The following is a 14530-nucleotide window of genomic DNA, read 5'->3' on the forward strand; positions in this document are numbered from 1 at the left end:
TATTCTAATTTAAACCATAAGTGGGCATGGCCTAAACCATAAAAGTTTTTTTTTTTAAATAAATGCTACCACTATGTCCTCAGAAAAACAAGATTACACCCCTTGAATATATGATTTTATGTTATATACACTATCTGAGATTACTCATAAGAGTAAACATTCCAAGGTCGCCAAAACTTGCTAAGAGTACCTTTCGCTACACATCTGTACTTGTCACATTTGATAAATAACGTCTTGTGAACGACTGCTCTCCAAATTCTTTTACCCCTTAACCCCTTAAACTCCCAGGATCCATCTGCAGGTCCAGACCTTCTTTCTTAACTGTCATAAATACATATTTCTTCTTTTAGCTTCACTGTAGCTACTAGAAATATGCTTTAAAATGAATAACTAAATAATAATGTGGGACTTCATTCACATTTTACTATTATTGTGAGGACATTATATACACTAAAAGAGGGCAGACCACAGTATCTACACACTTGTTTTGCATTTGGGAAGAACTGATGGATTCGTCTTGTTCTTTTATATATAATTCACTTCAAACTTGGAATTTCAGCTTTAGTCTGACCTGACTGTATAATATTTATAAGTAAATCTCATACATATATTTATACATATTTTGCCACAGTATTTAGTAAGTAGTTTTGTATAGAGTATGATAGTGGGTGTTATGGCTATTTTATATCATTTAGGAATTTTTGTTGGGTTTGGATTTACTGCTGCTTGCCTATGAACCACTGAAAATCATGTTTACATATTATTAGTAAACTGTAGTGCCTTTATTCCTCTTCTACTCACAGCCAGTTTTTTAATTATTAATATTAATAATACTAATAAGATCCCTGATGTTCATAAATATTTACTAGTTGACACATGTACGCTTTCAAATGCAGCTGCTGCTTCTCAACCCAATTTTAACCTGAGTGTAATGCAGAATATGGAGTAAAGGAGGAGTAAAATATTCATTCGCAGGGCAGTAAGTCTTTTCAGAGTGATCAGTTTATACTACAGTTTATCATCAATAGCCTAGCAGGAATTGTACACTTCTCAAGGCTATTTTCATTCATGTTGTTGTAGTGTTGAGTTTCCTAGCTAGCAATAAGTGACTACAATCGCACTTAACCTTTAACTGATGTGACTCACTTGTGTTGTTTATTAACTGCATCAATGGTCCAGCTACAGTGATGTATGCAAATGCATCTATTGTGTGACAAAGAAAACTCATTTTGAACATCTTAAAAAAAAAAAATTGATAATAAAATTTTAACAGGATTATTGTCACTGCTGAAATGAAGAAACCACAGGTTTTTTGTCAGCATTAGTTCAACTCTTTATAGTCTAAAACCAACCAATTTTCACAGTATAGCCTCTTTAAAAGCATGGTTTGCATGGAAAGAGTCAATCTGGTTATCATGTAAAAGTTAGCAGGCTATGTCCAAAGCAACATGCTACTATACTAAATAGTATGTATACCATAGTGTTAGTATGCATACTGGGCTACATACGTCCAGTATTCTGATATATTATGTAATAGTCTGCTAGTTCATGAATGAAACTGCTTTTTGAAAAGTTCCTGCTGTTTACTGTCTACTAGGTAGCTATAGCTTATATATTAGAGAGTCGGAGTACTCATTTTTCTCCCAATTTGGGACAATTAATGAATATTAATAATTCATGCAGAACTATTTTCATTTATTTGTTTATTTTTTTGTCCAGGTGGCACAGTGGCACAGCAGGTATTGTTACCATTTCACAGTTTTGCATGTTCTTGTGTCTCTGTGGGTTTCCTCCAGGTTCATGGGTTTCCTCCCACCTCCCACAAACATGCTAGTAGGTTGATTGGCTAAGCTAAATTGTCCCTGTTTGTGAATAAGTGTGTGAAGGTGTATGTGTATGGTGCCCTGCAAAGCACTGGCATCCCATCCAGGGTGTATCCCTGCCTTGCACCCAGTGTGTTCCTGAGCTAGGCTCCGGATCCACCGTGACCCTGCCTGGGATACAGCAGTTACTGAAGATGAATTAACTTTTATTTTTGTTTTATAACCTTACGAACACTATACAAAAGATTACGGTCAAAGTAGTTCATTATTTTTGCTATGACTAGGAAGGTAACCTAATTAAACCAAGCAAAAACACTCAAAATCTCACACATCCTGAGTTTTCCGAATATAAAAATGTCTCTATGTGACCAAATACATCACGGATATAAGTGACGTATACACACAAACGTCAAAAGTGTTGACCTATACTAAAACTTTGTCCTCCTCTGGTAAAAAAAAAAAAAAAAAGCTACTAAAACTCTGAATGTATGCTCACATTTTGGTGTTTTTGTATAATTTTTGTTCTTTATTTATTTATATTTTGAAGGGAGGGTGCTGTATGTAAGTGATTTATGTACCAGTTTTCCTTAATTTCTCTTTGTTTTGCTTTGGCACTTTATTATGTTTGGCTATGAATGAACCCTTGGCTATTACCCCTTGGCATATGTTCTGTTCCCTTGTTTTGTATACAACTGCTGATTAATTAAAAAAAAAAAAAAAAACTCTTCAACCATAAACAGTTAAAAATGATTGAAGAGTAAAGTTTTTTTTTTTATGTAACCCTTTGTATTTATATTTAATCTGCAGTTTCTTATCTGGATGTCTTGTTATGTATAGTTAATGTTTATTTAATGTTCTGTATATGTGAATATATATGTATGCGACTTGCCTGGTTTAATCCCTGGGTTTGAGGCTATTATGTGGATTGGGACGCGACCTCAGAGTTGCTTCATATGTCAAAAGGTGCCGCGGGCTGGTGGGCGGGGCTTTCGTGCGCGAGGCTGCCCTTTCCAAACGTCCCCGCCCCCTTCACGCATTAGGACTGATGCAGTCCAGCTCAAGTCCCTGACACTTCCCTGAACATTTCGTCAGAAACTAACATCAGTCCGCGAATGCCTGTGGATCTGTAGGCTAGACTGGGTAGTTCGGCTTTGTTGAAATTCAAGAAAGAAGAAAACAAGCTTCAGGATGCAAGCGATCAACTTGGACACGTTCAGCCTGTCGCTGCTGACCGCCAAAGAGGACATCCTGAACGGCCGCGCATCCACAGACTGGTACAGTGTGATCGTGTTCCTCATCCCCACCCTCAGGCCATCCTGCTGCAGTTATATGTCAGAAACACCGTGGTGTACAGTTCAGCATGTAGTTTTTGAACATGGCGTTACTTGTTTGCAAGGTTCTGCGCAGTTACTTTTCTTCTTCTTCGTCATGTCTTCCTGCGCAGAAACACTTTGGTGAAGAGAGTGTGTGAGAGTAGGAAGAGAGAAAAAAAGTTTTTTGGTTTTTTTTTTTAGAAACTGCTTGCAAGCTTTGTGAGCACGGAGGTTTAGTGGTTAGCGCTGTTGCCTCGCGCCTCCAGGGTTGCGGGTTCGAATCCCGCATCAGCTCTGTGCGCGTGGAGTGTGCGTGTTCTCCCTGTGCTGCGGGGGTTTCCTGCGGGTGCTCCAGTTTCCTCCCCCACTCATACAGACATTCACTGTAGGCTGGGGGGCATTTCCCAGTTATCTGGAATGGTTGTGTGATGGCTTGGTACCCCACCTTGTGCCCCAAGTAGGAAGAGAGAGGTGCCCTGGAGAGGCTCCTGCTGAACTTGTGTAGGATAAACAGTGCAGAAAATGGGTGGATGGGTTTTGAGCAAAATGCCTTAAAAACGGAAACAGCTTGGCCAGACATGTAAATGTCCAGTCCTGTGGTTTAGATAGTATAGTCTGGATGCGGTCAGTCAGCTAGGACTTTATTCACTGCATGATTTCTAGAAATGTTCTTTGTAGTGTATGTAGAAATGTAGTTTGCATAGCACGTGTTATTGCAGTTTTCCATTTTAACTTCTATTCCAGCTCCTAGAACTCCTAAACACACTTTAGCTGAGCTTGGATAACTCAAAACAATTCTGGACTGACTCTCTGTCCCTGAGGACTGGGCTGGGAAAAGATTGGAGCATTAGAGGCTCCAGCTACAGGAAATATTTATTGCCATATAAATCACATTCTTGTTTCTTTCCGTGAGTGGTTTAAACAAGAGAAATAGTCCATATGTTTGTGTGTGTGTGTGCATGTGTGTGCGTGCGTGTATGCGTGAGTGTGTGCCTATATGCATGTCTAAACAGCACTGGAACAACACCTTGTCTTTGTGTGGTCATCCTGTGGTCTTCCTATTTGCATTGTTCTGCATGTTCAAGGGTAATAAGGCATTGCTACTAATTTAGTTGGTGCTGCCTTGTGTTTATGCTTGTCAGTGTAAATCTTGCACCTTGCCCTCTTTTATCTTTCATGTCTCCCGTCATTAATTCAGACCAGTTATTAACTTTCATAGGCTGCTATCATACCTCATTATGTGTAAGCCCACAGCGTCACATGGATTTCAGTAAGAAGCTGGCCCATTGGACTGATATTTGTATGCTTACACTCAAATTATGTTTTATAATTAAGGTCAAAACAAAATGCTTTAGTTACTGTGGCATACAGAAGGTGTGTACAGGGATTTTTTAAAATCAAGGCTGTAAGGGGGGAAAATGTAGAATCATGGGCCATAGGCTATCTGTGGTACTAAAAAACAACTCTTTTCAAGGGAAAATAGCTAATGCATGCTCAAAAATCACTAGAAGTCACCAGGAGATATAATAGACTGATTTGCATATTCACAGAATTGTTGTGGTTGTGTGCGTATCAAAATGTGATAATGAAGAAGGATTTTCTGAAGACACAGACTAGAATGTGCTATCGGAATAGAAAATAATAGAGTATGAGTTATTTCTTATAGAAAGAAGTTGTTTTTGGTCATAGAACAAAGAAGTGCAGGGGTGGCACATACAATGGTGATCAGTGATTGGTCATTGAGAAACAATGGCGATCAGTGATTGGTAAATATGAAACAATGGCGATCAGTGATTGGTAATTGTGAAACAATAGTGAGCAGTGATTGGTCATTGAGAAACAATAGTGATCAGTGATTGGTAATTGAGAAACAATGGTGATTAGTGATTGGTCATTGGGATCATTCGCTAGTGCAAGCGCAACTCAGTCACTGATGGTGAATTGACCAACCCTGCTCTCTCAACTCGTATAACCAGCATCTGTGGTGTGAACTGGAGAGCCGTATCAAAATAAAGTTGCTAAAGAGGTTTAAAGGATTTCCAGATTTAGCAACAGAATCAACAAGCAAAAGCAACAAAATGCAGAAGTTACAGCATGTCTGTAGGATCATATGTGGACCTAAAGAAACTCTCATATGATTCTGAGTAGGCATAAATTTATGATTGCACTATAAATATCTCATCAGGTTATTGTTTTATGTTAGCAGTGAAGATTATAAACATTTATGAATATAACTTAAAGTCTACTCCAAAAGCCGTATTGGCTGTAGCTAGTATCTAGCAGTAACACTGAAGAATATGAAGAATAAAGGCACATGAAAGTTTACAATCATATTAATTAGAAAGATGTGGACATTTTGTTTTCATCTTGATTTTACTTTTTTTATTTGTTTTAAATCTCTGAACACATTTAAATCAGTAATTAGTGGTGTGTTACCTGGCTAAAGACACCCTAAAAAGTTATGACAGTTAATCATAGGAAGTTGTGTAAAGGATAAGCTGAATCGGCTTATTACATGACCTTAGTGTGGAGATTTATTAATCATCACCTGGATGGAATGCCAAAAATACAACACTGTGGGAATGTCTTCCTAATTAGAAAATAAGCTGCATGCAGTGTCAATGAGACATAAATTGCGCATGTCATGCCAAGGTTTTTGTGCTATCTGGATCCTCACAGAAATCCTCACTGTGGTCCTTTCTGAAGTGATGTACCCTATATAGGGTGCTTTGATGGGGACTGGCCATTTGTAGGGTCATATCATGCTGAAGTGTTGAAAGGTATTTACTTCAAAGAGTACATCTGAGCGGTGATTTTTGAAGTGAACGGCCAGTGGTTACTTTTCTCCCAAGATTCTTTGCGCTGTTTTTATGCTGAAAGAAAAAATGATTTATAGTCCCACTAACCATTGTCAGCCAGAAGAGGATGGACTCCCTTTTGAGTCTGGTTCTTCTCAAGATTTCTTCCTCATGTCATCTCAGGGAGTTTTTTTGCCACTGTCTACTCTGCCTTGCTCATTTAGGGATCTAAATATAAATCTACATCCAGATTCCTGTAAAGTTGCTTTGTGACAGCGTCTAGTGGTAAAAGTGCTATGCAAATAGAAACAAATGGCTGCTGCAACAGGAAGATAATCTATAAATGCAGGTGAAGTCCAAGGAAGAAACACTGGCCTTTATGAACACAGATATGAGCACGTGGAATAACACACGAATGAACGGCATTGTGATTTATAACACTGTTGTGCATCAGAACTACCAGGGATTTGAGTACAAATGATGCCTCAGCTTCAGCTGCATGGAAAAAAAACTCCACCCACTAGTCCACTTTTTACATATGCATACAACATGCACCAATTTCCCGTTTCATATATACATCTGAACAAAACACTGAAAGAAATGAACCTGCCAAGTTAGCTAGCATTTTCCAGGTAATTATCATATTCTTTCACTACAAGAATTGAATCCTTTCCTCCTGCTGTGGAAAAGATTGGCTATCCAAAAGCTTGTAACGTTAACAGGCTTTCAGAATTCCCCTCATTAATGTTCTTTAGATGGGAAAGAGGAGGATTGGAAACTGATTGAATTTTTTTAACTTGAATTTTATTTTTAAAATAGGTTCTAGGTTGTTTCAAGAAATGGTGTGAGGCCATAGCTAGACCCCCCTGCTCTAGAGTATTTAGAAGGAGCTTAACAAAAACTCAGCATTGGTCGATTGTGTGGTATAGTGTACAGCCTATTACCATTTCTTATATTAAATTACCAACGCTTCATTAATAACGTACCCAGCATGTCAGTTAAGGTGAATGGATCGAGTGCCAGTATGCATTTTATGATGCCAACAGCGTGCTAGCAGGCACGGTTCCTACAGATGTCCCATGAGCCAAGACCCAAAAGATTCAGGCAGGTCCCACTCTGTTTTTCCACGAGGTTAATCTCCGTGGAAACATGGAGGGAAACAGAAGCGAGAGCTCGAAACTGCTTGAGTCTATCAAGCCCATTCATGTATTGCTGCTCCGTGCTATCCGGTGGAAACTTGAACAGTCATGGTCTGTTTTTTTTTGCAGCACATCTCGCAGTCACCTTGAGGTCCAGGATCACTGAAACGAGACTAAACGCTCCATAAGCAGGATGTAAAAAGCACTCTGGCGATACTGTATGCTCCGAGTAGATTCTGTGCAAGGTATCAGAGCAACAGTTCAAAGCTTTTTATTTTATTTTTTTTATTACATAGTCTACATTCTTTGGTGACTTTTCACTTACATGAAACCCCTAAAAGGAAACATTTCCTCTCTGTGAACTGGCACATTGCTGCTTTTTTCCCCTCATAAAAAGCTGACAGAGAACGAAGGTTGACACTTACATATTAGATTTTTCTTTAGAATACTTCTGTTGTAACATAGCACACCTAAACAAACATTTTTAAACTTAATCTCCTGATCTACATTCTTAGGAAATTTATAATTCTTTGGTTGTTGCTCAGGGCAAAGATTTTATGCTGAACCCTACAACAGAGTGCTTCCCTATTAGTAAGAGTTCCAAATCGAGCCTTTTTGAGAAGTGAAGAACACTTAATTATCCAAAAAAAACCCTTGAAGAATCTTTTTTCCTTGTGTGAGTGTACTAATAAAGTGTGGCATTTGTTGGGTGCATAGGAAATTTGACTCAGGACATTGTACATGTTGAATGTCCTGTGCTAAAGCTGGGCTCTTTTGGCAGTTATACCCTCAGTTTGACTAGTGTAGTTACATGCAGGCTCTGAACGTGAACATTCCCTTTCTGCTTGCTGACACGTCTCTGCTCTTTCCACTCTTAAAAATCCTGCCAGAGCTAAATTTAGTTCTTCTGGTGCTGAACAATCAGATTTGCTTATTGCAATGCTTGATCAAATTTCTCACTCCACAGTTGTTTTCCTCCAGCATCAACCAAAAAAATGGTTTCAGTAAGTCCTACGTTCTTATTTAATTACAAATGCTGTCAACTGTCTTCAGTATCATAGGAATTTATTGACTAGAATCATCATAGTTTAACGCAATACTGCTGGATATAACAAGGCTTTTCCTGCATCTGGTGGAGAATGGATGTGTCCAAGTAACTGGGAGTTTGGCAAGTACTCCATTTTTTTCTCCACAACTCAGCAGTTTGCTATGTGTGTCAGTTTCAAGGTTGTTCGTTTCCAAAAGCTAATCAATGACGATACAGTGTAAAAACTTTAAGAGTCTGTTAAAGATGATGGTGTAATCAGCACCACAAGTGTAACTGAAACTAGCTGTCTTTATTTCTAGCCAGACCAGCCCTTATCGACCAGATCTGTTTCTTTCAAGTGTGAATTTTGGCACTCAAATCTGAGTCATGGTTAATGCTTGAGTGACGAATTTCTGGGGCATTGTGCCGAAACTGTCAAATTTGTCACTCAAAAGTTACATTCTTAATCCTCATGTTTGTTATTTTGGCCTGTGTGACATCTGAAGAGTTTAAAAATGCAGTAATGTATGTTGCCTACTGCCCTTGTGTACAGTATATTCCCCCTTTTTTTCTTTTACATCTGTTTATGCTCTTATATATCAGTCTTACAGCTCACCCATTCATACCACCATTCTGTAATGGCCTTCTCACCCACTCTGTAAAATCGTTAGTGTCATGTCGCTCCAAATGTTTGCCATTTGAATATGAAGGTTTAAAAAGCCTCCTATCACACAACAATAACATTTAATCTTAATTCTCATTTCTCTCAGTGGTGAAAGTGGGTTCTCTGTGTTCTTGTTTACTGAATTATCTGAGCTCACAAAAATAGCAGGGTTTGATTTCAGTCTGACTCACATTTTGGTCACTTTGGCTGCCAGATCTAATTTTGGATCACAGCCTAATGCATGATTAAGATGTAATCTTCCTGACTTTCCTCTAGTGATACATTAACTAGTAATGCCTTCATCGGCACTACAGTTTAACCTATAGTGACATCTTTATAAAAGCTTATTGAGGAAATAAAAAATAAACAATTGAAGGAAAGGTGTGGATCTGCAGATGTGTGCAGATGTTTGTTTACTCAGCCTATCACAAGCCAAGTTGAGGTAATGGAGTTAATTAGATAATGAGGTTATTAAAAACTAATTCTTTTTTCTAGGTAGGTAAACAATGAAATGATGTGTAGCTTAGTGGAAATGACAACAGATTGCTTGTTACAGTATTACAAAACTAATAATAATGCAACAGATTAGACTAAACTAAGTCCTTCACTAAGTCCTTCTTTAGTTATGAAGACAGTTTACTAGCTTTGTTTATCATCTACCTGTGTGATAAATTGAAGTTTGAATGATTGTGAAACATAATTACACACTTGTGACACGTAATAGCCTCTTGTTCCCAAACTACTACACTGAAGTATTCCAAGCAGCTTTGTTAAATTATTGGGAGGGACAAATTGACATATGGTGGGCTATATTCTTGTTCTCCACTTTGATGACATAATTGGGATGACGGGGTGTGTTAGCCAGATGGGCCTAGCAGTTGTGTGTTAAACCAACTTTGCCATGCTAAGCAGAATAGAGGAACTGAACTGAAGCCAGCTTGCAGAGTGACTCAAGATCCTGTGTTTCATACAGTCCCACAACGCTTATGATGTTTAGGGCTGGGCATTATGACAAAATAACATAACTTGATAAATCATGTCCAAATATACTTTTCTGGGATATAGCAGATATAATCAGTATTTTGCTAGCTGATGTTAAAATGCTGTACTGACGCTTTAAAATTGTAAACTGTTAAAATTTTGTACAGATTTTTTTTAAATCTCTGTTTTTCAGTTTTGCTGCCACAGACCTCTAGGGTCCCTTTTTTTTTTTAAATCCGACATGACTATTGGCTATTTGCTGGCAGTTAGTTATTAAACCTCTGTGTCACGGTACATCATTGTATATGATAGAAATGTTTTCAAGTATCATGATATTTTGTCATCTCGAGGTGATGCAATCACAGTACAGTCAATTCTAGAAACTTAGACACCCTATATATAAATGAACAAAAATGAATATGAATATAAACATATTGGGGATACGGTATATTTTCGTTCCAGCACAACATTTTTGAATTGAATTGAATTTGAATTGAACATTTTTCCAAACATAAAAGGTTTTCTTAAGTAGTGCTTTTTTTCTAACTTATTACTGGCCCAGACAACTGAACCCTTCGTGTGCAAGAATAACAGCACTGAGTCTCTTTGGGCCCTCCTCCATGCAGACCATTTTAAATTTTCTTATATTGTTAGGTTTGCTCATGTGGCTTTCCCTCTTAAATTCAGTACTACAGGTTCTAAATAAGGTTCACATCCAGAGATTGAGATAATCATTGCAAAAAACTGATTGTTCCACAAACACATATGTGTTGAATTAGACGTGTATTTGGATTTTTAACCTCCTGGTGGAGGCAACTAGGTTTTGGGCTGAAATATCCTGGTACTTAATGCCATCTTCGCAAGAGCTGCAAAACAGTTCCAGAGCATTGATAATCGGCATATTTTACGGTGGATATCACAAGCATTTCCACGTATGCAGTTCCCATTTCTTACCAAACATCCCAATGTTATTCATCGCCAAAACATTTATTTTAGTCTCATCTGACCACAACACAAGATTATAGCTCCAATGAGGCTTGGTGAAGTTCAGGCACTGCATTTTGTGTGTTGCTCTCAGGAAGGGATTCTTTGGAGTTGTGATTTTAGCAATGATTTTGAAACATAACCCCAAGAATCAGCTGAGCAATTCTGAAATCATGATCTTTGGGATCTATTTTGCCTCCTACAACATCCTCAAAGTCCTGTAGTCGATTACTACAAACCAATGTGTGGAAATTCGACTTCATGAAGTACCAAGACACATGAGTGTGTGTTCTTGCAGTCTTCTGGTTTTTCGATCTGCTGCCACAGTTTCCTACATTGGTCATTGCTGCATCTGATGGTTGCTGTGATGGTTGTGCTCCTACACTCTTCTCTATGGCGCTGGAAACACTTCAGTGCAGTGGAAAAATGTTTATGCAGTTCTGCAAAGCTGCATGAACAGAGGCGTGATCCTCAGAGAATGGCGTGTGTTGTATGCTGGTCCACAATGACCTCTACAGATGGCTTGTTTTCATCTGGCTTAACACTGTGATTCTTCTGCCCAGTTATGGCAGGGTTTAAAGCATTCAGAAAACTAGACAACACATCCTAGCCCTTAATTGAGTATTGGAGTATTTCTCTTAGTTGATATCTCATGATAATTATGAAAAATAATGAAATGCCATCAGTTTCTCAATGCTTGTGAAGTTATTCCCTCTTTTATTTAAATGCCAAGCAGCAAACCTGCTCATTTTTATATCTTTCTGACCAATTTTCTGTTGGTCGCAGGTGTTGACTAGCAGGATGCAAGTGTAGGTTACACCGTTATAATGGGTTAATAAATTCCATCCACCCACTCCAAACAGAGCAGTGTGTATTTGTGGGGTTGTTAACAATCATGCTAGTGATATCCGCCTCTTAGCCCATTGTCAGGAGGCACCATGCTGTGCTCAAATTTCCTCTCTACTGCTTTGAACTGGTGTCTCAGTGTGGCCACAGTGGCCAGTGTTTACTGTCTTGTAGAAGCAATGGTTACTCTTAAAATCAGCAGTGTGAATTATTTATATCAGTTCATTTCATTTTCTAACAGAAGCTCTTTGACAGAATCAACACTTTTTTCAATCCTTTCTACCTAGAACATCTTGAAAGAGGTGTGTGTGGGTCTGTTGCTGGGTCAGTTGCTGCTCAAAACCAATAGAATTTAAGCGCCATACTGGAGACAAGCTGGATGAGGAATAACAACTACATCAGCAAACATCCTTGAGCATTCAAAGAGTGAGTCATCGAGCATCCACTGACCTTGCACAACCTGACGTCAGAGTGTCTCAACTCAAGTACCCTGAAAGTGACTTGGCTTCAAGTCTGTTGTGTTTCAGACCTCAGTTTACTTTAGGTTAAATTCAAATACCCTAACCACTATGAGGAATATTATAGAAAAATATTGAATTAACTACTGTTTGTAAGCATAGGTTAAAAATGAAGTGTTACAAGCATTGCTTATTAGAAGAATTAAGGAGTATAGCTCCAGGAAGACTCATACAGTGAAGACCAGATATGGACTGTCATTTCCTTCAAGTTAAACCTCCCAAACCTGCAGGTGTCCATGGAAACCTTCTGTTGAAACACTTAGCTGAAGTGGATGTCACTAAACACATGAGTAATCACTGTCAAACAGCAGAAATGATGAGATGATTTATAGAGATATCAGGCTTGCTGAAACTTGGAAGCACTTGCCTGGTTTTGGCTCCAATTGAATGTTTCTTGACTGAGTGCCAATGTAACTATAAACTGCCTGTAAATCATTGTTCCACATTATTATGAGGATAATAATTAATGAAACTTTAATTACATGTCTTCAAGAGGATGCACTCCTTATTGTGTTCTTTGCCTGAGCTCATTGAAAACATTGGCAGAGTAAACTTTGATTCAAAGTGTTATATTTTTCCATTGTGGATTTTCCTAATATGGGTGTGGCATTTGTCTTGAGCGATATCACCCATGCAATGGCTGCATAACAGTGGTTTAACCATAATGAAAGTTACGAAACAAATACAAGCACTTGATAGAAAATGTCGCCTTGTAAAAGCAAGAGGCAGTAAGTACGCACACATTTGAACAGTGAATAAAAACCATGAAGTGTAGAATATGAAGTGATGAGTGATGAGCGCCGCCCAACTGTCTCACTTAGGGATTTGCTGAATGACAAGTCATCTAACTGGTCTCAAGGTAGCCCTGTATTATAGGACACTAAATCCAGTAGAATTTGATCTCAGTATAATAGTAATTTTGCTTTAAATAATATTGCTTTGAGACATATTGGCATTCCTCCTTGTAAGTTGCGTACACTGGAACGAAATGTTGTTTATTCAGGACAACTTATAATACAGCAGCAAAGTACACAAGATTAATTGCAAATAAGGTGTAAATTGTACAGTGCAAGTGTAAATTGTACAGTGAATACAGAGAACAATAAATGCACAGGATAGCTTATACTAACTAGACAGGACTACACAACAATATTAGGATATACCCTAGCTAGTACATGGCTGTTAATTACAGTAGCAATATAATGTAATGTAACTAGTGTGCACCTTGTGAGATCTTGCATTATTTTGAGGCAAAACTGAGCCTTTCAAAGCAGAATGCCTATCATTCTTTTCCTAAATTAATTCTGGGAATATAAATGAAGAGTAAAAACAAACATGATTCCTATCGATGCTGAGATCCCCTCACAGTGTGCTGCTTGTAAGATGTTTACCACACTCGCTTGGCTGGCGGCCAGAGTCGGTAAAACTGACATGTGTTTCCTGTGATGTGATTGTTTGATATGATATGCCATGGTAAAATGGTTGCTGGACTATCATGATTATCTTACTTATTTGGTTGTTTTTTTTTTTGCCTAATTAATTTATAATAAAATGACTTGGCAGGCAGTATGATCACAGATTGCTCGGTCATTAAACATACACATATTTGAATGTAGTAAAAATTTGTGTAGGTATAGTATACAAATTTTCCAGAGAAACTACCAGACAAATGTCCTTCATCATCTGAAACCCGAAGCATTTTGCTTGCACAGCTGATAAAAAAACTAAAATGGCTCTAAAGCCAAATGCTTGTATTGGATAAATGTTGACTGTAGAGGGTTGAGACTTAAGGCAGAGAAAAAACAGGCATCCAGTTAGAACTAAGGAATGTTTATGTGAATGTGTGTGAGTGAAGAACATTCAAGACCCGAATATGTGTAGATAAAGTTTGGGTCTGTATTCCAGTAGCTGTGTAGGACATTTTGTACAGGAAATGCCAGAGTTGTCCCAGTGGAGTCTTCTCTTGGAGAGGCCCAGTGACCTCCCAGTTCCAGTTAATCCAGGAAGGGATTCTGCTGTATGGTACATAACCCACTGAAGGCCTCAACATTACCACTGCAGTGTTGAAACTAGACACAGAGTTTATTCATGCTTCACATTTGTATTGTGTTTGCCATGTTACATTTCTTTTAATCAAACATTGTCCACTGAACAACTGTACAGGTTCATACAAGACTTCTTACTGCAACCAAGCTTATGATGCTTACAAAACCTGGGGTGTTCTTGTTGACATAACAGAATGGCAATTCAGAATTAAGTACTTTACATACATTAGAAGTAATATGGAGGCACACAATGCTACTACTTGTTGATGAATGATGAAAGACTGGTTGCCTCTGGGCTCAAGCTCTCATCACCTTCTGAGAGCTGGAGGAAGACCTGAGTAAATGGTTCCTGTGTAATTGTCTGGCCTTTGCAGTGAGAAAACCACTTAAGT

General features: G+C 38.3%; 1 protein-coding gene across 3 annotated transcripts in view; it reads left to right on the top strand.

Annotated features, from left to right (window-relative positions):
- Positions 1–2862: 2862 nt before the first annotated feature.
- Positions 2863–14530, top strand: part of si:dkey-40c11.2 (drebrin-like protein B) — a 45048-nt gene continuing 33380 nt past the window's right edge. For 2 of the 3 annotated variants that reach the window (XM_026931584.3, XM_026931585.3), the window contains exon 1: positions 2863–3097. In XM_026931584.3, coding sequence (XP_026787385.3) covers positions 3012–3097 — 86 coding nt within the window. In that variant the 5' untranslated portion in view covers positions 2863–3011. Of the gene's footprint in view, positions 3098–7202; positions 7319–14530 lie in introns of all 3 variants that reach the window. The other variant, XM_034299222.2, reaches the window with a different exon arrangement.

Source organism: Pangasianodon hypophthalmus, chromosome 24 (assembly GCF_027358585.1).
Source record: "Pangasianodon hypophthalmus isolate fPanHyp1 chromosome 24, fPanHyp1.pri, whole genome shotgun sequence".
Taxonomy (NCBI): Eukaryota; Metazoa; Chordata; class Actinopteri; order Siluriformes; family Pangasiidae; genus Pangasianodon; species Pangasianodon hypophthalmus.